Source organism: Amphibalanus amphitrite, unplaced genomic scaffold, assembly GCF_019059575.1.
Source record: "Amphibalanus amphitrite isolate SeventyFive unplaced genomic scaffold, NRLGWU_Aamphi_draft 001237F_arrow, whole genome shotgun sequence".
NCBI lineage: Eukaryota > Metazoa > Arthropoda > Thecostraca > Balanomorpha > Balanidae > Amphibalanus > Amphibalanus amphitrite.
In genome coordinates, this window is record NW_024882730.1 from 103,676 (window position 1) to 128,773 (window position 25,098).

At 49.0% G+C, this 25,098-nt stretch overlaps 1 protein-coding gene across 1 annotated transcript; it reads left to right on the plus strand.

The window, feature by feature from the left end:
• Nucleotides 1-19,407: 19,407 nt before the first annotated feature.
• Nucleotides 19,408-22,754, plus strand: LOC122371376 (uncharacterized protein K02A2.6-like). Its single transcript, XM_043347651.1, has 4 exons — nt 19,408-19,522; nt 19,778-19,973; nt 20,337-22,570; nt 22,615-22,754. The coding sequence occupies exons 1-4, from the start codon at nt 19,408-19,410 to the stop codon at nt 22,752-22,754; spliced, it is 2,685 nt and encodes an 894-aa protein (XP_043203586.1).
• Nucleotides 22,755-25,098: the final 2,344 nt, after the last annotated feature.

The window sequence follows — 25,098 nt, forward strand, 5'->3', positions numbered from 1 at the left end:
AAGTGCAAAGTTCCTCATAATAGGTGACATAAAGTACATAGACTATGGTAAAATGGGCGGATGAGGAAAATGAGAAATATCTCAGGCTATAGTGTGCTTTCAAGCAAAAGGCTGGAGAAAAAGGGGTCAAAAATTGAGCTCTATTAAACTACTATTTCAGTTTAAAAGCTCATTTCAAAGGTGGACTATTTCCTTTAATGTTTACAGCCCCTGAACAATAACCATTGCAAAGGTCACCGGGGTCCATTGAAACGGCCTGTGGCCCTGTTTCAACTGACCCTCAGAGAAGCGTTTCAATTGACCCCATCCGATCCCGCCATCTCGCACGCGCCGTAAAGCACATGTCAAACGAGCTGGAGGGACGGCATCATGCAGAATGAAGGGCCAAATAAGGTGTTATTCCAGAGCCAGGAGTTCTTCTATCAGCAAACAAAGGTATATGAGATATCACAAAATATTCATAAAAACGATTTCTCCCAAACGTCCCTCAAAAACACAAAAACAAGTGTCAAATCAAAATTACCGTACGTTTGCCGCCCAAACGCCGTTGACAAAGGAAGTGGTCGAGCGCGGATGCGCAGTGGTGTCGGCAACGCCATATGTTGCATACTGTTGAAAATAAAGCCATGTTTCATCTGACCCCGTGTTTCAACTGGCCCCGCTCTCCCCTACCCGATTTTAAGGTCCTAGGTCAACCGGTGACCTCTGAGGTCAGGTCAAGTGCCCCAAGTTACGGTTCAGTTTTTGGTGAATAACTTCGCAAAAAACGGCCACAGAGCGCCGATTTTGGCAGCATCGTGTTCGTCTCGCTCAGGCGCGTCGAATGATATACTTTTTGTCCGGGTCAGGTCAACTTGGGGTGTTGACCTCAGGTCAAGGTCAGGTCAGCACCCCCAGGTCACGAAGTTGGTCGAAAGGGGTCATGTCGCATATCATTCGATTCGGTAGGTCTTCCTAAGTCCATTGGTGGCTTTCCCGACTCGCTAGCTCAATTTGATCAAGAGTTATTGACGAAAAACTAATATGACCTTGATGACGTCATAAATGACGTCACGCAAGGTCAACATTGCAAAAGTGACGCATCTAACCTTGCAAGGAGTGCATCAAATCACGATTCTGTGTGCTTGAGATAGTTGGAGATCGTTCCCGGCGCCAGAATAGCAGTTTTCATTTTTCCCCGTTGACTTATAATGGTGAGGTCACGAAAATGACCTGACCTCATATGACCTTTAGGAAAAATCCGAGATATACAAGTTGTGGGACTCATAATGGATACTAGATCCTGCAAGTTTCATTTCCCTGTGACATCTCCTCTGGCAGTGAGGGTGTTGCGAAGTTGCGACATCTGAAGACCGTGCAGAGGTTCACTTATGACGTCATAGGTCAGTGACCTGACCTGACCCAAAAATGCGGTTGGTGTCAAAAGATGCGGCTTGGATCAAAGGTCAGGTATGCCAAGTTTCAGCTCTCTATCACCAGCGTGTTCGGAGCTATCGCGAAAAAAACCCTATGGGGGGGGGGCGGCACCCGCCCCCCCTTCGGCGGGCGAGGGTTAACCCTCGCCGGACCTATTGGTTTTCTACATACGCGCCGGCCGAGGGGGGGGGGGCGGGTACGACCCCCCCCCCTCGCCGTTTCGCCCCTGGTGGAGCTAGCGCGTCGCGGAAAAAACGAGCGTGTGCGCCGTTACGAGACGCAGAGATTGGTACCCGATTTTAAGGTCCTAGGTCAACCGGTGACCTCTGAGGTCAGGTCAAGTGCCCCAGGGTACGGTTCAGTTTTTGGTGAATAACTTCGCAAAAAACGGCCGCAGAGCGCTGATTTTGGCAGCATTGTGTTCGCCTCGCTCAGGCGCGTCGAATGATATACCTTTTGTCCGGGTCAGGTCAACTTGGGGTGTTGACCTCAGGTCAAGGTCAGGTCAGCACCCCCAGGTCACGAAGTTGGTCGAAAGAGGTCATGTCGCATATCATTCGATTCGGCAGGCCTTCCTGAGTCCATTGGTGCCTTTCCCGACTCGCTAGCTCAATTTGATCAAGAGTTATTGACGAAAAACTAATTTGACCTTGATGACGTCATAAATGACGTCACGCAATGTCAACATTGCAAAAGTGACGCATCTAACCTTGCAAGGAGTGCATCAAATCACGATTCTGTGTGCTTGAGATAGTTGGAGATCGTTCCCGGCGCCAGAATAGCAGTTTGAATTTTTCCCCATTGACTTATAATGGTGAGGTCACGAAAATGACCTGACCTCATATGACCTTTAGGAAAAATCCGAGATATACAAGTTGTGGGACTCATAATGGATACTAGATCCTGCAAGTTTCATTTCCCTGTGACATCTCCTCTGGCAGTGAGGGCGTTGCGAAGTTGCGACATCTGAAGACCGTGCAGAGGTTCACTTATGACGTCATAGGTCAGTGACCTGACCTGACCCAAAAATGCGGTTGGTGTCAAAAGATCCGGCTTGGATCAAAGGTCAGGTATGCCAAGTTTCAGCTCTCTATCGCCAGCGTGTTCGGAGCTATCGCGAAAAAACCCTATGGGGGGGGGGGGCGGCACCCGCCCCCCCCCTCGGCCGGCGAGGGTTAACCCGGCAGTTGCTGGGGTATTTCGCCACCCACCGTTTGCTGGGGGGGGGGGGGGCGTTAAACGCCCCCAGCCGATAACTCGAGAACCAATAGGCGCAGCGAAACGCACGGGGCGGCAAACGAAAGAACGCGACGAGACGCTTCAGATGAGTACTTTAAAGTTGAATTTCGAGGTCACAGGTCAGGTCAAGGTCAGGTCAAACACCTGAAATCGGGCTTTCAGTAGCATGGACTTCAGGACTTCGCAATGGGCGCCTCTCGTCATAAACTCTGCCAAAACGGTGCACAATCCATCATATAAGGCCTACAAGAGTGTCAGCTCCATGCAGGGGTCAGTAAAGTATAGGTCAGGGTCAAGGTCAGGTCAACCGGGCAGGCACATATCCCCGAAAATAAAAACTGATATACGCAGCCTGTGACACATGTTTTATGGGTAATTTGGGGCGTAGAACACGATGGTGACATTCATTTTATCATATGTGTAGGGTAGCCTGGGGCAAGACGCCCCAGATAATTTATTTTGCTACATAACTTTTGTCCTACATCACCTGGAAGGCCAAATTTGTGCTCAATGCGTTCTTTGGACATTTTACTTTAAATTCCACCCTTCAAATTCATTCACTTATGATCGGACTCCCAGCCATGAAGTGATTTGTGAAGCAACTGCAAATGGGGCATTTTGCCCCAACCCCAGGGCAAAACGCCCCACGGCCTGGGGCAAGTAGCCCCATACTTAAGATTAAAGATTTAACATGGTAGTTGGCTAAATCTTATGTGAGAGGTCCGTTAGACCTCTGGAGGCACGGCACTGAAGTTAGCACCTTCCATCCTATCAGGTGTTCAGCTATGACACTATTGTATGAGCAGGTTTTTCACCTACCTCATCAGACCAAATAATAAATTATTGCAATGCAAATGTTAACAAAATACTTCCTTTGCCATCCAGTTGCTGAGAAAAATACACATAAAGGCATAGAAACTTACTGTTTGCCAGCTACCGAACATTAGGAAGTGGGTAGTACGAACAACACATGAGGCAAAACGCCCCATGGGGCTTTTTGCCCCGCGACCTACTGGGGCATTTTACCCCATCACGTAGTTCGGTCAGAAAACAACGCCTTGCACTCCAGCAAGACATAATTTAACACGAACCAACCCGGCATTATAAGCGTTAGATAATAGTTGTTCAAAATACATAAAAGTCGTTAACCCGCGCCGTGCTGGTGGCCTGAACTTTCCGCCGAGTGCTGGGGGGGGGGGCGTTTTCACGCCCCCCCGTCTAACTCGGCTCCTGGGCCACGTAGCGACACGCGGTAAGCGGCAATCGAAAGAGCGTCAAAAATAAGGACGAAAACACTTCGGTCATTTTTTGGGTCAGGTCAAAGGTCAGGTCACCAGAGGTCACCAAAGGTAAAATGTTGACTATTTCAACATTTTGGAAACTGCCAACGGCTATCTCGGGAACCGATAGAGCTACAGCGCCGCGGAAAAGCGCATTCGATAGCCCTTTTACAGACCTTTCTGAGTAATGTTCTCAGATTTGACCTCAGGTCAACGGTTTAGCCTCCAGAGGGCAAAAACTCCAAAAATAGCCGTTTTTACGAAAAACGTTTTTTCGTTAATAACTTTTGACTCATAAGCGCCATGACATTACTTTTGCCAGCATCGTGTTCCTCTCGTCGAGACGCGTCGAATGAACTATTTGTTGACCTTGAAAGGTCATTTTGAAAATTTGACCTCAGGTCAAGGTCATGACCTGACCGAAAAGGGTCATGTTGCATATCAGTCGATCCGTATCGTCGAGCTGAACACATCTGACGTGTTTTCACCGCTCTAGCACGTCTCTATCAAAAGTTATAGCCAAAAAACTGCTGGCGACCGTTCATGACCTGAGATGACCTCAGGGGCACACAGAGGGGTCACAGGTGCATTTTTCCTATTCAGTGTGTCATGTTTACCTATGAACCGATGTTTGAGAGCGTTTTGAACGATATTCGTCCAAAAGAGGCGCATTTCAATTTTCTCCCATTGACTTATAATGGAGAGGTCGCAAAATTGACCTGACCTTAGGTCACAGATATCAAAAATCCGAGATATACATTTTATACATACTGTTACTCATATCAATCGCTGAAAGTTTCAAAGTGATCGTTCAGTCGGTGTAGCTATAGCGAGCCTTTGAACTTTTTCTGAGGTAAGGTCACTTGACGTGACCTGGTGACCTGACCTTGAACGGCCTAGGTCTGAAATTTTCACAACATGTGCGGAAATGATGTAGGAACACGTGTACCAAAAACGGCGGCGCTGCGCGCCGCCGTTTTTGAGATATTCGCGAAAAACCTGAGGGGGGGGGCGTAAAAACGCCCCCCCCCCAGCACGGCGCGGGTTAACCTGATGTGGACCATAAAAGAACGCCATGATGCATAACCTGACAACAAAACATAAAAATCACTCCAAAAACACATTTTTGGCTATATCTCCCTAAGGAGTCATTACAATTTCTTTCCAGTCTGGTCATATAATGATCATATAGTGCACGTTTTATAGAAGAGAGAATATTTCCCCAGATCCTGGCCAGTTCCGAGAAACATCGGTGAGGCGTTTTACCTCGGCGGGGCGACTTGCCCCGGTCTACCCTACGTGTTTGGCTAAAACAGTTTAATTTAAGAAATTAGGTAATGTATCATGGTCGTGAAGCGGAAGTAGTCACGAGAAATTGCCAAGATTCAGTTCAAGATTTTGGAAAATGCGGATCCATAATCAATAATCGAAGATAGCCATTTGATTATTCATGGTATTGGCAGTCTAATGGCGTTTGCGGCATGTCTATATGTCTATTCTGTGATTTTATATGATTTTTTGAACATATGTCGTTTTTGGTCGAAAACTCAGAAATCATGACGTCACTAAAAGCTCGATATCTCAAAATTTTTTCCGACCGATTTTTTTGAAACTTTGTCACAAAGAACTTCAATCAACAGGTACCCAAAATTTGGCGCCCCTGCGGCGCGCCGTTTTTATGCTATGGCCCGGCGAAAAAAGGGGGCGTTTAACGCCCCCCCCCAGCAACTCGCGGGTTAACCCTCGCCCGCACATGCCATTTTCCCATCCTAGAACGCACATGGGGGGGGGGTGGTTGCCACCCCCCCCCCCCGCGCCATTTCGTTCCTGTTGGAGATAGAGCTTAGCGGTAAAGACCAAAAAGATTCTTTTGGAAGAAACGAATCCAATGATACCCAGTTTTACCTTCTCAGGTCAGTCATTGACCTTCCAGGTCAGGTCAAACTAAAAAATGTTGCTGTTTTGGGTCACCGTTGGATATCAAGTGTGCTGCTTGTCAAATACCGATGACGATGCTGTTTTCTGGTGCCAAGCCAGCTAGAACCTCTTTGTCACACTACCCGACCAGAATTTCGCTGCTGAGGTCATTTCAGGTCAAGTTAGGTCAAGGTCAATTATATGTGTTTGTATGTCTGTGTGTGTCTTTGTGTATACTGATGTGTGCACCGATTGTTTTTGGGTCCATATTACATGAAATCATGATCTGAGAAGCTTTTACCAAAAATGCAGTCAAAAAACTTCAAAAAAGTAAATTCAGCTTGCCTAAAACGCAATTATCTTAGATGACCTAGGTTGACCTTGACCCTGACCTTGACCCCTGTACATCGTCGAACAACATGTTCCATGATAGGTGGGAGGTAAGACTGGCAAAAAAGGCCGAAATCAGGGTGTCAAAAGCTCATAAGGCCCATGGCAAACGCAATATGTTGAGAATTGGCCATTTGGGTCATGACATGACCTGACAAACAAGGTCATATCTCCGAAACCAAAAATCACAGAAACTTGAAATTTTCAGTGGACATCAAGAAAGAATAGAGGAGCAGCTATACGAAAAATCAGCCTTCTAGCTCTAAAAATGTTGAGTGCAGAGCAGAAAGACTACCTGGGGGGGTGGCAACCACCCCCCCCCCCATGTGCGGGCGAGGGTTAACCCTAGAACGCCTAGGGGGGGGGTTGTATCAACCCCCCCCCCCCTGAGGTTTTTTCGAAGTACACGCTAAACGGCTTGTCGTAGCGGGCTGAAATTTCCAATGCCCTCTGGGGCAACCTTTGCGCATCTTTTGCCGAAAAAAATTGATCGGGTTATGTCAGGTCACGGAGTTATGACGTCATAAGAGGTACAGCCTCCGGCCGGATTTTCACAAACTGAGTGCCAACGCCCGAGGTTTCCTGCCGGTGGTACGGACATCGGTTGATGGATCGTGATGAAACTTCCCATGCATGTTGGGGCAAGTATTGGCTATCATATGGTATAAGAAATTTGACCGGGTCAGGTCAGGTCACGGAGCTATGACGTCACAAGAGGAACAGCGTCCGGTACTATTTTTGAAAAGCGCCCGAACCACTATTTTGCTAATTCTTGTCACCTCAATGGGAATATGCAGCAATATTAGCTTCTATAGGGAGCAAATGGACCTCCCAAATCCAAAAATACAATCAGATTTCAAAAATTTAAATTTTGATTTTTCGAATTTCTGCCGCCGACTGTGACCTTGCCGACTTCCGGCGCTCCCAACGCGCCATTTTTAGAGCTAGGGAAACGAAATACATACCAAACGATAGAGAATTGATTAAGGAACACGATAGTGAAGGTTTCAAGTCGATATCTCCCACCGTTTTGCCGCAATCGCCGCCGAAAGTTGAAAAAAGTCTATTTTTCCGAAAATTTGACCTTTGACCGGTCAAAAGTAGGTCAAATGTTGACCTAGGACCAAAAAATATACCACCAATCGCGAGATCTCGTTGAGAGCAATCCGTTGGTTTTTTCCGCTAAGCTCTACGACCTTCCGTTTCGAAACGCCAGGGGGGGGGGTCGTAACAACCCCCCCCCCCCTGGTCGTTAGTGTTATGAGAAATGGCCTGGTCGTGCGAGGGTTAATGGACATTCCCTTTTGTTTCTACAGCGTTATTGGCCGCAATTTCCTTCACTCAATGAAGGAAACCATATCAGACAAAACTGTGAGTCCTGGTGGCAGCATTTTGTTGAATGCGAGACGCGGAATGAGCGGGCACTGAAAAGGTATAAGACAATACTAGCACGGTGCAGGAGAATGCGTATACAAACGACCAACGCTTGACCGGATCTGCTTGGAGTCGGCATAGTTCGTCAAAGGCGTAGTAGCTGGGGGTCAGGGTGACCGTGCCCCCTGCCTCGGTTCAAACAGGCTGGGGGTCAGCAATGTCTCTATCTTCCCCTCCCCTTTCCACTTTCAGTGCAGAGGGGGATCAGGGCCATGCCCTTCCCCCTCCAAAGGCTAATCAGGGGGCCATCATATCATTTGCCCCCCTCCCCCCAACAACCGGCCCCATGGGCGTATGGGGCTCTGCCGCTCTGGTCCTTCTCAATTGTCACGAGGCTTAATAAGAAACCCACGCCAGCTATTTACAGCTCCCATACCAGTCTTTAACCCTCGCCCTGGCAGGGGGGGGGTCGATGCGACCCCCCCTAAGGTTTTTCGAAGATAGCGTAAAAACGGCGGCGCGCAGCGCCGCCAAATTTGGCACAGCCTATGGGGCAACCTTTTTACATATGACCTGACAATTTCAGGTCCGGGTGACCTTGGGTCAGGTCACCAGGTCAGAAAACCCGGTACAAGGTCATGGTCAAATTTCAATTTTCTTTTTGCACCTGTCCAACTCACAGTTTTGGACTGATTTCCTTCAAACTTTCAGGATGTGCTAAGTTCACCGAGTTGTATAACTTATAGTTCTGGTTTTTTGAGGTCACTGACCTGAGGTCAGTTAGAGGTCATTACTTCGTAATGTTAAGCCTATGGGATAATACTAAATTCGAAAAATACTGGAGATATCCGCTTTGTTCTATCACTTTTGTGCTTTGAAACCACAGTTTAAAGGGATAGGTCACAGTAGGTCACTTGGTGCTTCTTTGTTTGGTGCACTTATCCATGGGTCAGGTCAAATGAAGTCAACTGAGGTCAAATGACGTTTTTGCCAATAACTTGGCACATAATGACGCTAGAGCTTAAAAAATGGTATCATTGTGTTCCTGGTGATCAGCCGACAGCATTCAAGGAGGGGGCTATTCAAACACCCCCCGGCCTTGCGCGAGATAACCCTCGCCCATGTAGGGGGGGGGGTGCACCCCCCCCCCTGAGGTTTTTCTTAGCTACACGCCGAACCGTTTCAGATAGCCTGCTCAAATTTTCAGTACCCTCTGGGGCATCCTTTGCGCAACTTTTGGTTTTTTTGTCAAGGTCGTGTCAGGTCACGGAGTTATGATGTCATAAAGAGAACAACCTCCGGCCAGATTTACGCTAAATTGGAGATTGCTTCACATTGGTATAAATGCCGACTGACCTGACACACTAATGGATTGTTTAAGAATCACAACTGGCTGATTTGACATTGGCACAATGTCCGTTGACATTTTGAAGGGTACTAAAGGTCAAGGTAAGGTCAGTGACCTCGGTTGACCTGTAATGACTTCTTGCACTTGTATGCCTTTTCGGGGTATTTTGATGCCCTGAATTCGAATTTGTTATCCATTTCAGACATCGTCGGTTGTTTCTTGTAGTTCATTTTGGGTCAGGGTCAGGTCAGTGACGTCACACGCCTGACGTAACCCAATGCACAAATGACCTTGCAGACTTCCGATGCTCCCAACGCATCATTTTTAGAGTTATGACATCGAAATACACACCAAACGATAGAGAATTGATCAAGGATCACGAAAGCGAAGGTTTCAAGTCGATATCTCTTACCGTTTGCCGCAATCGGCGCGGAAATCTAAAAAGTTAGATTTTTTTCGAAAATTTGACCTTTGACCGGTCATAAGTAGGTCAAATGTTGACCTAGGACCAAAATATATACCACCAATCGCGAGACCTCGTTAACCCTATTACTGGCGGGCTCCGCCGGCCGCCGGGACAAGAAACTGGCGGGGGGGGGGGGGGGCGATTCGGCCCCCCCCTTCAGATCTCAAAAACTACACATCGCAGCGACAAACGGTAAACGGCATCGGATACGCACGGTCAAGATCTATAATTTTTACTCAGGTCATTTTCAGGTCAGGTCAAAGATGACGTCACAGGGGTCGAAAAAGTCAAAATGGCGGTGCTAGATATGGAGAGTGTTTTTCTCGAATAACTTTCGAATTAGTCAAGATAGGAACAAACTAAGGGCATCATCGTGATCCTCTCGTCAATCCGCATCGAATGATATATATGTTGACCTCGAAAGGTCAAGGTCAAAGGTTGACCTCAGGTCACGTGACCTCGAGGTCATCATGTATATCATTCGATGCGCCTTGACGAGCTGAACACAATGAGACCATCCACGCGTCTGTATCTTGTTCCTGTACGGAGTTATTGGCCAAAAACCTTTGGTGACCTTTGATGACGTCACATGACCTCACAGCTGCCCAACAGCAAAACAGACCTCAAGGTAGTGAAGGTTGATCGTATATGAAGTCATGTATGGTATATGGGGCCATTCCGACTCGTTTTAGTGGTAAAAACAGGGAGTTGATTTTTCCCCCATTGACTTATAGGTAATGGGGAGGTCGCGAAACTGACCTGACCTTAGGTCACCGATATCAAAATTCCGAGATATACAAATTGCACATAGGGGAAGCGGGGGTAGCACCGCCATGTGGGAAACACCGCCAGCCTCTCTATCGGCAAAACTCTGAATTGTAAATGTAAACACCCGCCATTTCGGTGTCCGAACGGAAACGGGACGCCGCGTGAGGTAGGTTTCGCTAAGATTTATTTGATTTTGAGATCGCAATTGCCCATTTTGTGAATTTCAAACCATCGTTGTAATCATTTGGCATGTTTGAGCAGCAAGTAAGTGGTCATTTCAAGTCAAAATGCCTTGATTTTTACGTTAAATTTGAGGGCATGAAGTGCTCTTTGTTGAGAAAGGAATTACAGAAGAATTGCGTCCCGGCTTGTTCTGCTGTCGGGGCGTTGTCGGTCCATGACTGTGAGTGGCAAAATGGATGGCAAAATGGATAAAGCCGCAATGATGATTCACTCAGCTCGGAGAAGAGCTTTAGTTAGGCCGCAAACGTCGTCTGTTTTTTAACCTCACGTTTGACTTCACTGGATGTTTCGAAATAAACGTGAATTTGTCATGCTTTGTATGCATATTGTCCGCAACAAACAGTCTGATCTGTGACAAACTAACAACCAACTCTTGTGTGTCTTATATGAGTTTGAGTTACTATTTCAGACAGCAGTAACGCTTCCAAGGGTGGCTGTCACCGTAAGGCCGATCTGTGGATAACATCGCCATCAGTGGCGGTGCTACCCGCACATTTTTTGGAGGACGAAAAATGCAGGACTTGTTTTCGACGTCTGTAAAGCAGCGAAATTTTATAATGGAGCGCTGGAAACTATGCCAACATGTAGGAAAACATTCCTACTTTCACATGAATGCAAAAGAGCTTCGTTTTTACTACGCATATCAGCTCGGTGAGCAGAAATGCTTAAGGTGGCGGTGCTCCCCCCGCTTCCCCTACTGGTACCCTAACTAAAGCCTGAAGAGAAGAAATTGATCGGTCAAAAACTCTAGCTCTGGCGTGATTGCAAACTTTTTTGAGGTAGGGTCACCAAACCGCCTCTGGTGACCTGACCTGAGGTCAGATCAACTCAAAATTTTCAGACATGTTGCGTAGAAGCCTTTTAGGAAAAGTCAGAAAATTTGAGCTTCCTAGCTCAACGCGTTTGGGACAAATAACCAAAAAACTTCAGGGGGGGGGCTCCTGAGGCCCCCCCCGCCAGGAATAGGGTTAACCCATTTACGCCCTTCGTTGCGTTTTCGCAACACAAGCAAGCGTCGACGTGATCAAATCTTGAGAAGTGTATAATGGCGTCTCACCGATGAGACAAGTTTCAGCGCGTCTAGCATGGATCCGCGCATGATGCTACGCAGTTACAAGTCTGTGCGGCCGGTAACTTACCGTCCAGAGCTCCCAGAGGGAAGGCGAAGGTCCCGTCAGTGATGACGTCACGAAAACCAAAATAAGTAGATTAAGTGATTAATTATATCGTAATGAATAATGTGTGAACACATTCTGCAGAGTCCCTACAATAGCTAGAATATACATTTTATTAACAAATTATGCTGCAAATAGGGTTTGTGACTATTTTCAAATATGACTACAGTCGTGTTGCGGTAACGCAACGTTGGGCAAATCGGAAAGACAGGGGTGTTGCGAAAACGCAACGAGGGGCAAATTGGCAGGGCAGCGGAAGCATAGGAACATCAAATAGACTTCACTTGAGATACGTTGTGGGTTCTTTCCTTCTCTCCCCAATCTTCCTCCCTCTCTTCCACGCTCCCCCAACTCTATCTCCTTCCCTCCCCCCCTCTCTCTCTCTCTCTCTCTCTCTCTCTCTCTCTCTCTCTCTCTCTCTCTCTCTCTCTCTCGTTTTGTAGTCGTGAGGGACGTGTAGGTATGTAAAGTGCAAGGTGCATTTGCACGTGAATGTTGCGACACGTTTCACATTAACTCACTTAAACAGCTATCAAACACTCATTTCTTTTTCTCGCAGATTATCGGGCTACTCGAGCAATGGGTTTTCGAGCATCTGAAAATCGCATGGTAGGAAAAGGACCTGCATCAAACGCTCGGCGATGCTAACGGAGCTGAGAGATAGCGAGGTACTTTGAAAATTGGATCTACTTTGTACTAAATAATGGGGACGTAGTCTGGTATCAGACGACAGATAGGCATTGTCATTCTCTGGATGCAATCCGCTGGCCCTTACGTTAGAAAAGATAACTCCCAGAAGCGGCAAATGTGGGATATGCCCCCTCAGGGGGGGGGGGGGGCAACAGACCCCTTCGGCAGGAGTGATGAGGGCGTCTGGAAAATAATAGTTTATTTTTAGAATTCATGGTTTGCACGGATTGATAAGGTGGTTGATGTGAAGCATTGCTTGTTTGTTTACTGAGGGTAGGCCTTTTGTCTAATCAGACCATTTTAGAGCTAGAAGCATTATTGGAATTAGGGAAAACATTGGTCTGAGCGGGCATGGTGAATCGTCGAGGCTGAGCCCATCCATCCAGGCCACCCATGAACCAGCCCCCTTCCCAAGCACTTTCTGTATCCGGCTACAGACCTGTGCTCCTATGGGAGCTGCTCGAATGCGATATACCTAGTTGCCCGTCCAGCTCGAAACAAAGGTTGAGGCACGCAGAAGGATTCTACTATCCTGAAGATGGAAAGGACGGATTGACGAAACACTTGGAAAGTGTGAACTGCGTCGAATCGCCAGTCTGCCCTTGCATTGTCTCGAGAAAGAGGTTACAAGTGTGAAGGTCGCTGAGAGTAGGACAATGAAAATTTTGGATTAGGTGTAAAAGTGATAAAATGGGTCCTGGGAGACACTTTAAGCCGAGTTGTTATGACGCTCTACGCCTTACGCAGGTAATTTGTGAAAGCCGGATAGGTTCATTTTTTGATAAGAGTGTGCACGACTACCCTGCATTTGAATTTGTCTTTACTCCTAGGAGGGTGGTTAACGATGGTATTGCGGATAGGCGCTTAGGCGAAGCACTGGTTGACTCCCAATCCTCGGTTAAATTGCTTTCAGTTTGGGGTTCTCATATGAGAGGGTAATGGGCTAATGGCTCTGTCTAACTTCCAAAAAGAAAGCACCGCCCAGGGTACGTGCCGACCACTAGGTACTTTAACCCTCGCCCTGGCAGGGCATTTTTCATAACACGGCCTGGCAGGGGGGGGGGGTCGATGCGACCCCCCCCCTCGCGATTGGCTCCTATGGCACCTAGAAACACCAAATTTGGTAGGTAGGTGGGCCCCCTGGAGTTCTCGCCCCTGTGCAAATTTGGTTGCTCTAGGTCAATATTTAGGGGGGTTTTGGGGGGTATAAATGTAAAAATTTCGCTAAAAACAGGTCAAAAGTTTTTCGCTTATAACTTTTGATCTAATTAAGATAGAGCAAAAAGAAAAGCACCAGTGAACTCAGCACGTCAAGGCGCGTCGAATGATATACTTTTTAGCTTGTTTAACCCGCGCCCGGCTGGGGGTCCTGGATTTCCACGCCCTGCTGGGGGGGGGTGTTTGAACACCCCCCCTTCTAACTCGGCTCCTGGGCCACGTAGCGATACGCGGAAGGCGGCGTTCGAAAGAGCGTCAAAAATAATGAGGAAATCACTTCGGTCAATTTTTTGGTCAGGTCAAAGGTCAGGTCACCAGAGGTCATTGAAGGCAAAATTTCGCCGATTTCCAGGTCGAATGTCGAAAATTTCCAAGAACCCAACGCATAACTCGGGAACCAATAGAGCTACAGCGCCGCGGAAAAGCGCATTCGATAGCCCTATTAACGCCCTTTCTGAGTAATTCTTTCAGATTTGACCTAACGTCAACGGTTTTGCCTGCAGGGGGCAAAAACTGCAAAAATAGCCGATTTTTTCGGAAACAGTTTTTCTGCAATAACTTTTGACCCAAGCCTTGTACGAGCTTACTTTTACCGGCATCGTGTTCCTCTCGTCAAGACGCATCGAATGAACTATAACTTGACCTTGAAAGGTCAACTTGAAAATTTGACCTCAGGTCAAGGTCATGACCTGACCGGAAAGGGTCATGTTGCATATCAGTCGATCCGTATCGTCGAGCTGAACACATCTAAGGCGTTTTCATCGCTCTAGCATGCCTCTATCAAAAGTTATTTGCGAAAAACTGTTAGATACCATTCGTGACCTAAGATGACCTCAGGGCATAAACAGGGGTCACGGACACCATTTCCATGTTCAGTGTGTCTAAACCACTTGTAATTCAGTGTTTGGGAGTGTTTATAATGTCTTTCGTCCAATAGAGGCGCATTTCAATTTTCTCCCATTGACTTATAATGGGGAGGTCGCAAAATTGACCTGACCTTAGGTCATCGATATCAAAATTCTGAGATATACATTTTGTACATGCTATTGCTCTTAGCAATCGCTGAAAGTTTCAAAGCGATCGGTCACTCGGTGTAGCTATGACAGACATTGAAACTTTTTATGAGGTGAGGTCACTTCAAGTGACCTGGTGACCTGACCTTGAATGACCTTGGTCTGAAATTTTCACAACATGTGTAGAATTGATGTATGATAAGGTGTACAAAAAACGGCGGCGCTCCGCGCCGCCGTTTTTGAGATATTTGCGAAAAACCACAGGGGGGGGTGTTCAAACACCCCCCCCCAGCAGGGCGCGGGTTAAGTGTACTTAAAGTTTTTCTTAAATTTTAAGTAAACTTAAATTTATAAATTAAGTTCAAGTTAACCAAATTGCGTCATATCGTATATCATTCGATTCGGCTGATCACCAGGAACACAATGATACCATTTTTTAAGCTCTAGCGTCATTATGTGCCAAGTTATTGACAAAAACGTCATTTGACCTCAGTTGACCTCATTTGACCTGACCCATGGATAAGTACACCAAACAAAGAAGCACCAAGTGACCTGCTGTTAAGTACTGTGATTTCAAAGCACAAAAATGATAGAACGAAGCGGATAACTCCAGTATTTTCCGAATTTAGTATTTTCCCATAGGCTTAACATTACGACGTAATGACCTCTAACTGACCTCAGGTCAGTGACCTCAAAAACCCGAACTATATGTTATACAACTCGGTGAACTTAGCACATCCTGAAAGTTTGAAGGAAATCAGTCCAAAACTGTGAGTTGGACAGGTGCAAAAAGAAAATTGAAATTTGACCATGACCTTGTACCTGTTTTTCTGACCTGGTGACCTGACCCAAGGTCACCCGGACCTGAAATTTTCAGGTCATATGTAAAAAGGTTGCCCCATAGGCTGTGCCAAATTTGGCGGCGCTGCGCGCCGCCGTTTTTACGCTATCTTCGAAAAACCTTAGGGGGGGGGGGGGTCGCATCGACCCCCCCCTGCCAGGGCGAGGGTTAAATCGACAATTGTTGTTGATAATGACCGTTTGTTGCCATCTCCCCGTTCGCGAACCCTTAATATGCTCCCTCATTGGGGCTCTTAGGCGGGTAATAAAGCATGAGGGATGTGGGTTCCGCATTCTCAAGCAATATTTTTCAACAGTTGGTGAAATATATGTTAAAACAAACTAGCGTATACGGCGGTTTAGTGTACTTTATGTCCGTCTGATGTGCCCGTCGTTGCGTTTTCGCAACGCTGATGGCGCCCGGTGTGCCCTTCGTTGCGATTTCGCAGCGCACGTTTTTTACGTTTTTCTCGAAAAACTTTTGCTGCCGGCAAAAATTATTTTCGATTCCATGCAAGGCCCTGGTAGAAGCGTAACATATCTTGATTTCATCGATTTTCATGATGGTCAATATTCCTGGGCATAAATGGGTTAAGAGCAATCCGTTGGTCTTTTCCGCTAAGCTCTAAGACGCTCCGTTTTCAAACGCCAGGGGGGGTCGCACCAACCCCCCCCCCCCCCTGCATGGGCGAAGGTGGCAAAACACCGTTTACGGGCGAGGGTTAACCCTCGCCGGACCTATTGGTTTTCTACATACGCGCCGGCCGAGGAGGGGGGGGGGCGGGTACGACCCCCCCTCGCCGTTTCGCCCCTGGTGGAGCTAGCGCGTCGCGGAAAAAAACGAGCGTGTGCGCCGTTACGAGACGCTGAGATTGGTACCCGATTTTAAGGTTCTAGGTCAACCGGTGACCTCTGAGGTCAGGTCAAGTACCCCAGGGTACGGTTCAGTTTTTGGTGAATAACTTCGCAAAAAACGGCCGCAGAGCCGCGATTTTGGCAGCATCGTGTTCGCCTCGCTCAGGCGCGTCGAATGATATACTTTTTGTCCGGGTCAGGTCAACTTGGGGTGTTGACCTCAGGTCAAGGTCAGGTCAGCACCCCAAGGTCACGAAGTTGGTCAAAAGAGGTCATGTCGCATATCATTCGATTCGGCAGGTCTTCCTAAGTCCATTGATGGCTTACCCGACTCGCTAGCTCAATTTGATCAAGAGTTATTGACGAAAAACTAATATGACCTTGATGACGTCATAAATGACGTTACGCAAGGTCAACATTGTAAAAATGACGCATCTAACCTTGCAAGGAGTGCATCAAATCACGATTCCGTGTGCTTAAGATAGTTGGAGATCGTTCCCGGCGCCAGAATAGCAGTTTCCATTTTTCCCCGTTGACTTATAATGGTGAGGTCACGAAAATGACCTGACCTCATATGACCTTTAGGAGAAATCCGAGATATACAAGTTGTGAGACTCATAATGGATACTAGATCCTGCAAGTTTCATTTCCCTGTGACATCTCCTCTGGCAGTGAGGGCGTTGCGAAATTGCGACATCTGAAGACCGTGCAGAGGTTCTTTTATGACGTCATAGGTCAGTGACCTGACCTGATTAAAAAATGCGGTTGGTGTCAAAAGATGCGGCTTGAATGAAAGGTCAGGTATGCAAAGTTTCAGCTCTCTATCGCCAACGTGTTCGGAGCTATCGCGAAAAAAACCCTATGGGGGGGGGGCGGCACCCGCCCCCCCCCCTCGGCCGGCGAGGGTTAAATGCTGACAGAGGGCCCTCTGTAGATTGGCAGGGCTCGCTGAAATCGGAAAGAGGGTCCTTCTTAGATAAAAAAAGGATTTCTTAGAGCGATCAGTAGGCCATACTTATAATTTTATACCTAATTTTTTTATACATAATATTGAAGAGGACCTTTTTTAGATCACCGCACCATCCTGCCTGCGGCTCTGGGACTCTGCGGTACTAGCCCGGCTATCTGCCGTCCTTCCTGTCGGCCGCAGCTGCAGCGGCGCGGTCACCCTTCCTGTGTGGTGGCGGCGGTTTGGAGCAGCGCTATCGGTGGAGCGGAAGGGCAGCTCACGATTCGTCACCGTCTTTGTCCGTGGCCTGACCGACTCGGCTCGCTGGCTGGATGTATACTGCGGTCTGGTGCGCACGTTCAAATTCTTCAAAACACAGTGGCCGAGAGCTAGTGGTGTCAGTTTCAGAAAAAGCTTGTCCAATGTCCGTCCGGAGTCCAATAGGATGTCCGTCCAAAAATGTCCAAATCAGCCATTTGTCCAAAGATGTCCGAAACCTACGCAGTAGTTAAAAATAATCACTGTTTTTTTCCTTTTAACCCTCGCCCGCACATGCCAGTTTACCATCCTAGAACGCACATGGGGGGGGGGGTGTAATTGCCATCCCCCCGTTGCCATTTCGTTCCTGTTGGAGATAAAGCTTCGCGGTAGAGACCAAAAAGATTATTTGGGAAAAGATGAATCCAATGATATTCAGTTTTACCTTCGCAGGTCAGTAAATGACCTTCCAGGTCAGGTCAAACTAAAAAATGTTGCTGTTTTGGGTCACCGTTGGATATCAAGTGCGCTGCTCATCACAGACCGATGGGCGATGACGATGCTGAATTGTGGTGGCAAGCAAGCTAGAACCTCTTTGTCACACTATCCGACCAGGTTTTTGCTGCTGAGGTCATTTCAGGTCAAGTTAGGTCAAGGTCAATGATATGTGTTTGTATGTCTGTGTGCACTGTCTGTGTGTATACTGATGTGTGCACAGATTGTTTATGTGTCCATATTACATGAGATCATGAAATGAGAAGCTTTTACCAAAAATACAATCAAAGAAACTCATGAAAATTAATTTCAGCTTGCCTAAAACGCAATTTTTTAGACGACTTAGGTTGACCTTGACCCTGACCTTGACACCTGTACATCGTGGAACAACATGTTCCATGATAGGTGGCCGGTGGGAGGTAAGACTGGCAAAAAAGGCCAAAATGAAGGTATCAAAAGCTTACAAGACCCATAGCCAACGAAAAGTATTTGGAATTTGTCATTTGGGTCATGACATGACCTGAAGAACAAGGTCATATCTCCGAAACCAAAAAACACAGAAACTTGAAATTTATAGTGGACATAAAAAAGGATAGAGGAGCAGCTGTACGAAAAATCAGGCTTCTAGCTCCATAAATGTTAAGTGCAGAGCAGAAAAACTACCTGGGAGGGGGGGGGGGGTTGGCAACCACCTCCCCCCCCCCCCATGTGTGGGCGATGGTGTACTACTACAAGCTAAAAAATATTCATTTGCCAATCAATGCTATACACGATTACTTCTCGCCCGCAATGGGGGGGGGGAAGTTGCCTCCTTCCCCCAGCTTGTCTTTCTGCTCTGCACTCTACATTTTAACCCTCGCCCTGGCAGGGGGGTCGATGCGACCCCCCCTAAGGTTTTTCGAAGATAGCGTGAAAACGGCGGCGCGCAGCGCCGCCAGATTTGGCACAGCCTATGGGGCAACCTTTTTACATATGACCTGAAAATTTCAGGTCCGGGTAACCTTGGGTCAGGTCAACAGGTTAGGAAAACCGGTACAAGGTCATGGTCAAATTTCAATTTTCTTTTTGCACCTGTCCAACTCACAGTGTTTGACTGATTTCCTTCAAACTTTCAGGATGTGTGTATCGTGGTGGCTGCTGTGGTCACACCCCGCTCTATAGCCTGGAGCCGCCGCTGAGCCGGCGCCGGTATCGTATGCAGTCTGGGCTGTGGCCGCCCGGGCCACCGCCGCCCCGCTCGCTGAATACAGTTCTCGGCTGGTACTGGTGGCGTCTGCACCCTGGGGTTCGTAAGCCAAGCAAGCAAGCACCCAAACATGGCGCAGCCTGCCTTCTGAACTTGCCATGCCACTCATCAAGCAAGCATAAGCAAGCGTTAGTGACTTTATGTGAAGCGTGCATCTAATTATTGTGATTTTTATCAGCCGTTATTGCCGATTTTCGTGTAGCTGCTGTGCTGCATCGTCACTCAAGATGCCTGGTTTCCATCCACCAGAAGACTTTGATTTCACCTCTCCTGAAAAGTGGCCGGCGTGGCGTGATCGCTTCATCCGCTACCGACTGGCATCGGGACTTCACAAGGAGGACGGTGATGTACAAGTAGCTGCGTTGATCTATAGCATGGGCCCGCAGGCCGAGCATATCGTGTCAACTTTTAAGCTAACTGCTGAGCAAAGCAAAGATTTTGATTTTGTGCAGAGCAAGCTTGACGAGTATTTCATTCCGAGACGGAACTTCGTTGCAGAACGTCACAACTTCGAGCTCCGCTGCCAAGGGTCACACGAGACCAACGAATCGTATATCAGGGCATTGTTCTCTCTCGCCGAGCATTGTGGCTTTGCAGACGCTGACGAGCGGATCCGGGATCGTCTCATATCCGGGATGTCCGACAGGGAGCTGTCCCGTAAGATCCAGCTCAAATCGCTCGAGGAAGAGGTGTCGATGAATACGGTCATTACTATGATGCGTAACGTCGAAATCGTAAACAGCCGTGACAGCTCCGGTCCATTTGATGTCAACAGAGTTCGAGCACCGACGCAGTACGGACAGCCGCGCCAGCAGCCGCAGCACGCCCGTCAGCGCCAGCGTGGCCATCAGCAGCAGCATCAACGGCGCCAGCAGCACGGGCGACAGCAGCAGTCACCTGTCACGCAGCCACGACAGCAAGCGCGTCACATCGACTCTGCAACAACATGCAGGTATTGCGGGAGAGAGCGGCATGCTTCACCGAGGGACTGTCCCGCTAAGGGAAAAGTTTGTTCCAACTGTCAGAAAATGGATCACTTCGCAGCCGTCTGCCGATCACCTAGCGTCAGGCAGATAGAGCGTACAGAATCAAGCGAGCCGTTAGCGCCACATGATGCTTTCGTTGGTGAAATCGACAAAGCGTGCGCGCCGTGGAGGCGCCGTTGGTGCTTCCCGATCCCGACCCTGGAGCACCTGACGTCCAAGCTGGGCGGTGCGACACTGTTCTCCAAGCTGGACGCTTCTTCTGGCTTCTACCAGATCCCGTTGGACGAAGCAAGCTCCAAAATGACTACGTTCATCACACCGTTCGGCAGGAAGAGGTTCCTGCGCCTGCCGATGGGAATCTCACTGGCTCCGGAGTGCTTCCAGCGAAAGATGCAGGAGATGCTGGATGGACTGCCTGGAGTCATCGTCTACATGGACGACACGCTGGTTTTTGGAGATGCAAGCAACCATGACGCACGTCTCGAAGCCGTCATCAGAAGAATCCATGAATCTGGCCTCAAGCTGAACAAGACGAAATGTGAGTTCCGAAGGGACGAGGTCAAGTTTCTTGGCATGAAGATAAGCAAGAATGGCATCGGCGTGGACGACGAGAAGCTCGAAGCGATACAGCAGCTCCAGCAGCCAAAGAACGTCACAGAGCTCCGGTCTCTGCTAGGGGTGGTCAACTACCTCTGCAGGTTCGTCCCGCACATCCAGGAGCGCCTAAGGCCCCTCAACGATCTGCTGAAAAAGGACGCTGCGTGGAACTGGACGCCTCAGCAGCAGCAAGCACTGGATGATGTGAAAGCAGCCGTCACGTCCGCTCCAGTCCTGGCGTTCTACGACCCAGCGCGCGAGACAGTGGTCAGCGCAGACGCAAGCAGCTACGGAATCGGAGGATGCATCCTTCAGAAGCATGGTTCCAGCTTCAAGCCCGTCGCATTCTGCAGCAGAAGTCTGACGGACACAGAGACGAGGTGGGCCCAGATTGAAAAGGAACTACTCGCTGCAACTTGGACATGCGAGAAAATGCACATGTTCCTGTCTGGACTGCCGTCGTTCGACCTACAACTGGATCACAAGCCACTGATCCCGCTCATCAACACGAAAAATCTCGTAGATGCGCCAATCAGGTGTCAGCGCATGCTCATGCGACTAATGCGTTACAACGCAACAGCGGTGTTCATTCCAGGGAAGCAGCACCTGGTACCTGACTTCCTCTCGCGTCATCCACTCCAGAAGCACGATGCGATCGGCGCTGTGCAACAGGAAGACGTCCACAACTTCTGCAAGAGGGTCTTCGATGACCTGCCCGCCACACCGCAGCGTCTGGTGGAGATCAGCAGGGCTCAACAGGCAGATGAACTCCTCCAGCGCGTGGTTCAGCAGACTCTCTCTGGCTGGAAGGAGGGAGCAAAGCACCCCGACATGCTGGACTACTTCGCCGCGCGTGGAGAAATCAGCGTTCTCTACCTGACAAGCGGCACACTGCTGATGTACGGCCGCCGCATCATCATACCGCCTAGTCTGCGTGAAGAGATGCTCAACCGTCTACATGACGACGGTCACTTCGGGCTCAACAAGTGCCGCCAGCGAGCAGCAGAATCCGTCTGGTGGCCCAAGATCAGCATCGACTTGAAGCGCCACATCGAGCACTGCGCGTTCTGCCAAGTGCACGCGCCCTCCCAGCACGCTGAGCCACTGGTAACGACTCCAACGCCGTCAAGACCGTGGAATCACATCGCAGCAGATATCTTCCACTTCAACAACAGCAACTGGCTCGTGACTGTGGACCTCTTCAGCAGGTATCTGGAAATTCAACGCTTGCCCAGCCTCACAAGCACCGCAGTCATCGAGCGGCTGAAGCGCCTGTTCTCCAGACTGGGGATACCGGATCTGATGACAACAGACGGAGGAACGCAGTTCACTTCCAGCTCATTCGCCGACTTCGCAGCGTCGTACGGCTTCACACATCGCGTCACTGACCCGCACACGCCATCATCCAATGGAGCAGCTGAACGGGCCGTGAGGACCGCAAAGTGGATACTTCGCCAAAAAGATCCTCACCTCGCTCTCCTGAACTACCGAACAACGGCTGTGGAAGCCACTGGATACTCCCCAGCCCGCCTTCTGATGGGACGTGAGCTTCAGTCCCGTCTCCCCGTCGCTCAGCAGCCCGCCAAGAAGGCATGGCGGCACGCGAAACTCCGCGATGGGCGGAGAAAGAAGAAACAGGAGTCAACCGTCAATCAGAGGCGAGGCGCCCGCAACCTGCCTCCGCTGCAGCCCGGCGCCAGAGTCCGGATCAAGACAGAAAGGGGCAGCTGGTCGGAGCCCGCCATCGTCACGCAAAGGCTCTCCAGACGCAGCTATCTGGTGGAGCTCGGCGGCTGCCAATATCGCCGCAACCGACGGCACCTGCTGCTGATCCCTCCTGTTCCGTTACAGGTCCCGGCACAGCACGGAACCGGGCAACGGGCAGCACCAGTGCCACCTCCGGTGGTGCCGCCGACATCCGTGGCAGCACCACGCCCGGTGGTGCCGCCACCACCACCACAGCAGCTTCCGCCAGCTGCGCCGTCACCTGAGCCGGCGACGTCTCCGCTGGCACCCGCTCCGCCATCAGTGCAGCCCGCTGACGACCCTGTACACGTTAGCCCTCGTAAAACTCGCAGCGGTCGGATTTTCGGGGTTTAAGAAAACCAGCTTTGTGCTTGGAGTAAAGCCTAGCTTTCTCTAGTAGATCTTATTAGCAGTCGCGTAAGAGGGGGAGATGTATCGTGGTGGCTGCTGTGGTCACACCCCGCTCTATAGCCTGGAGCCGCCGCTGAGCCGGCGCCGGTATCGTATGCAGTCTGGGCTGTGGCCGCCCGGGCCACCGCCGCCCCGCTCACTGAATACAGTTCTCGGCTGGTACTGGTGGCGTCTGCACCCTGGGGTTCGTAAGCCAAGCAAGCAAGCACCCAAACAATGTGCTAAGTTCACCGAGTTGTATAACATATAGTTCGGGTTTTTTGGGGTCACTGACCTGAGGTCAGTTAGAGGTCATTACGTCGTAATGTTAACCCTCGCATGTGTAGGGGGGGGGGGGTCGGATGGACCCCCCCCCATGGTTTTTCGCGAATAACTCGCGTAAAAAGCGGCCGATCGCGACGAAACTTTCAGTACCCTCGCATTGATCAATTTTACACCTACCCTTAAAAATTTCATGACCCTGACCCAAATGACCTTTGACCTGTGACCTCTTTTCCGAGACCATGTTTGGCCGGAATCGCGATTTCGCGTATGTCGGCTCGCACTAGCCGCGTGTTTGCAAGCTTTTCGTGGTTTCAAACGTTCAAACATGTGATTTGATGTTACTCCCGCGTGTGTCAAAGTCACCTGAAGGTCAGGTCAGGTCATTGACCTTTGGTGACCTCGGGTGACCTCGGGTCAATTTTTCGAGTTTTACATGTTTCTAGGCTAGTTTTTGGAGCTGAATTCGAATTTAGCAACCATTTGAACATTTACGAAGTAGTTTTGGTGACTTCGTAACATGTTACGAAGCTGTCAGAGGCGGTTGACATGTACTACGAATACCCGTCACGACGCCTACTGGTTGACCTGACCTGACCTGACCCGACCTGGTCTAAATGCTTCAAGACATCATCTGTGATTAAAACTAATACGATATTCGTGATCAGCACCCCGAAAAACCCCTTAGCAGCCACACTTTACGACTTTCTAACAGGTACCGATTTTCCCGACTTTGGGTCATTGACCTGATCTGGAAGGTCAACCAATGACCTAGGACCTTAAAATTGGGTATCATCGGCTTCCTCTCGTCACGAGCAACACGCTCGTTTTTCCGCGAAGCTCTAGCTCGATCAGGGGCCAAACGGCAAGGGGGGGGGTCCAACCGACCCCCCCCCCCCCTACACATTAGAAGCTGGCAAACGCCGCACACATGCGAGGGGCCTATGGGAAAATACTAAATTCGAAAAATACTGGAGATATCCGCTTCGTTCTATCCCTTTTGTGCTTTGAAACCACAGTACTTAGCAGCAGGTCACTTGGTGCCTCTTTGTTTGGTGTACTTATCCATGGGTCAGGTCAAATGAGGTCAACTGAGGTCAAATGACGTTTTTGCCAATAACTTGGCACAAAATGACGCTAGAGCTTAACCCGCGCACCGACGGGGGGGCGGATATCCGCCCCCCCCCTGAGGTTTTTCGCGGATAGCGGGAAAACCTCGGCGCGTAGCGCCGCGAAATTTGGTATGACTATTCTCTCATCAATTTTACACATGGTGTGCAAGTTTGAACCTCCTAACTTTTAAGGTCAGGTCACCAGGTCACTTTGAATGACCCAACCTCAAGTCACTTTTTTGCAACTTTGTCACCGTGCCAGAGCTACAGTAGATGTCGGAGGCCTTTGAAAGTCGCAGGATGTTATTAGGTCATTAGTAGCTACAATTTGTATATCTCGGAATTTTGATGTCGGTGACCTAAGGTCAGGTCAATTTCGCGACCTCCCCATGGGGGGGGAAATGGGGGAAAAATCAACTCCCTGTTTTTACCACTAAAACGGGTCGGAATGGCTCCATATACCATACATGACTTCACATACGATCAACCTTCACTACCTTGAGGTCTGTTTTGCTGTTGGGCAGCTGTAAACTCATGTGACGTCATCAAAGGTCACCAAAGGTTTTTTGCCAATAACTCCTTACAGGAACAAGATACAGCCGCGCGGATGGTCTCATTGTGTTCAGCTCGTCAAGACGCATCGAATGATATACATGATGACCTCGAGGTCACGTGACCTGAGGTCAACCTTTGACCTTGACCTTTCGAGGTCAACATATATATCATTCGATACGGCTTGACGAGAGGATCACGATGATGCCCTTAGTTTGTTCCTATCTTGACTACTTCGAAAGTTATTCGAGAA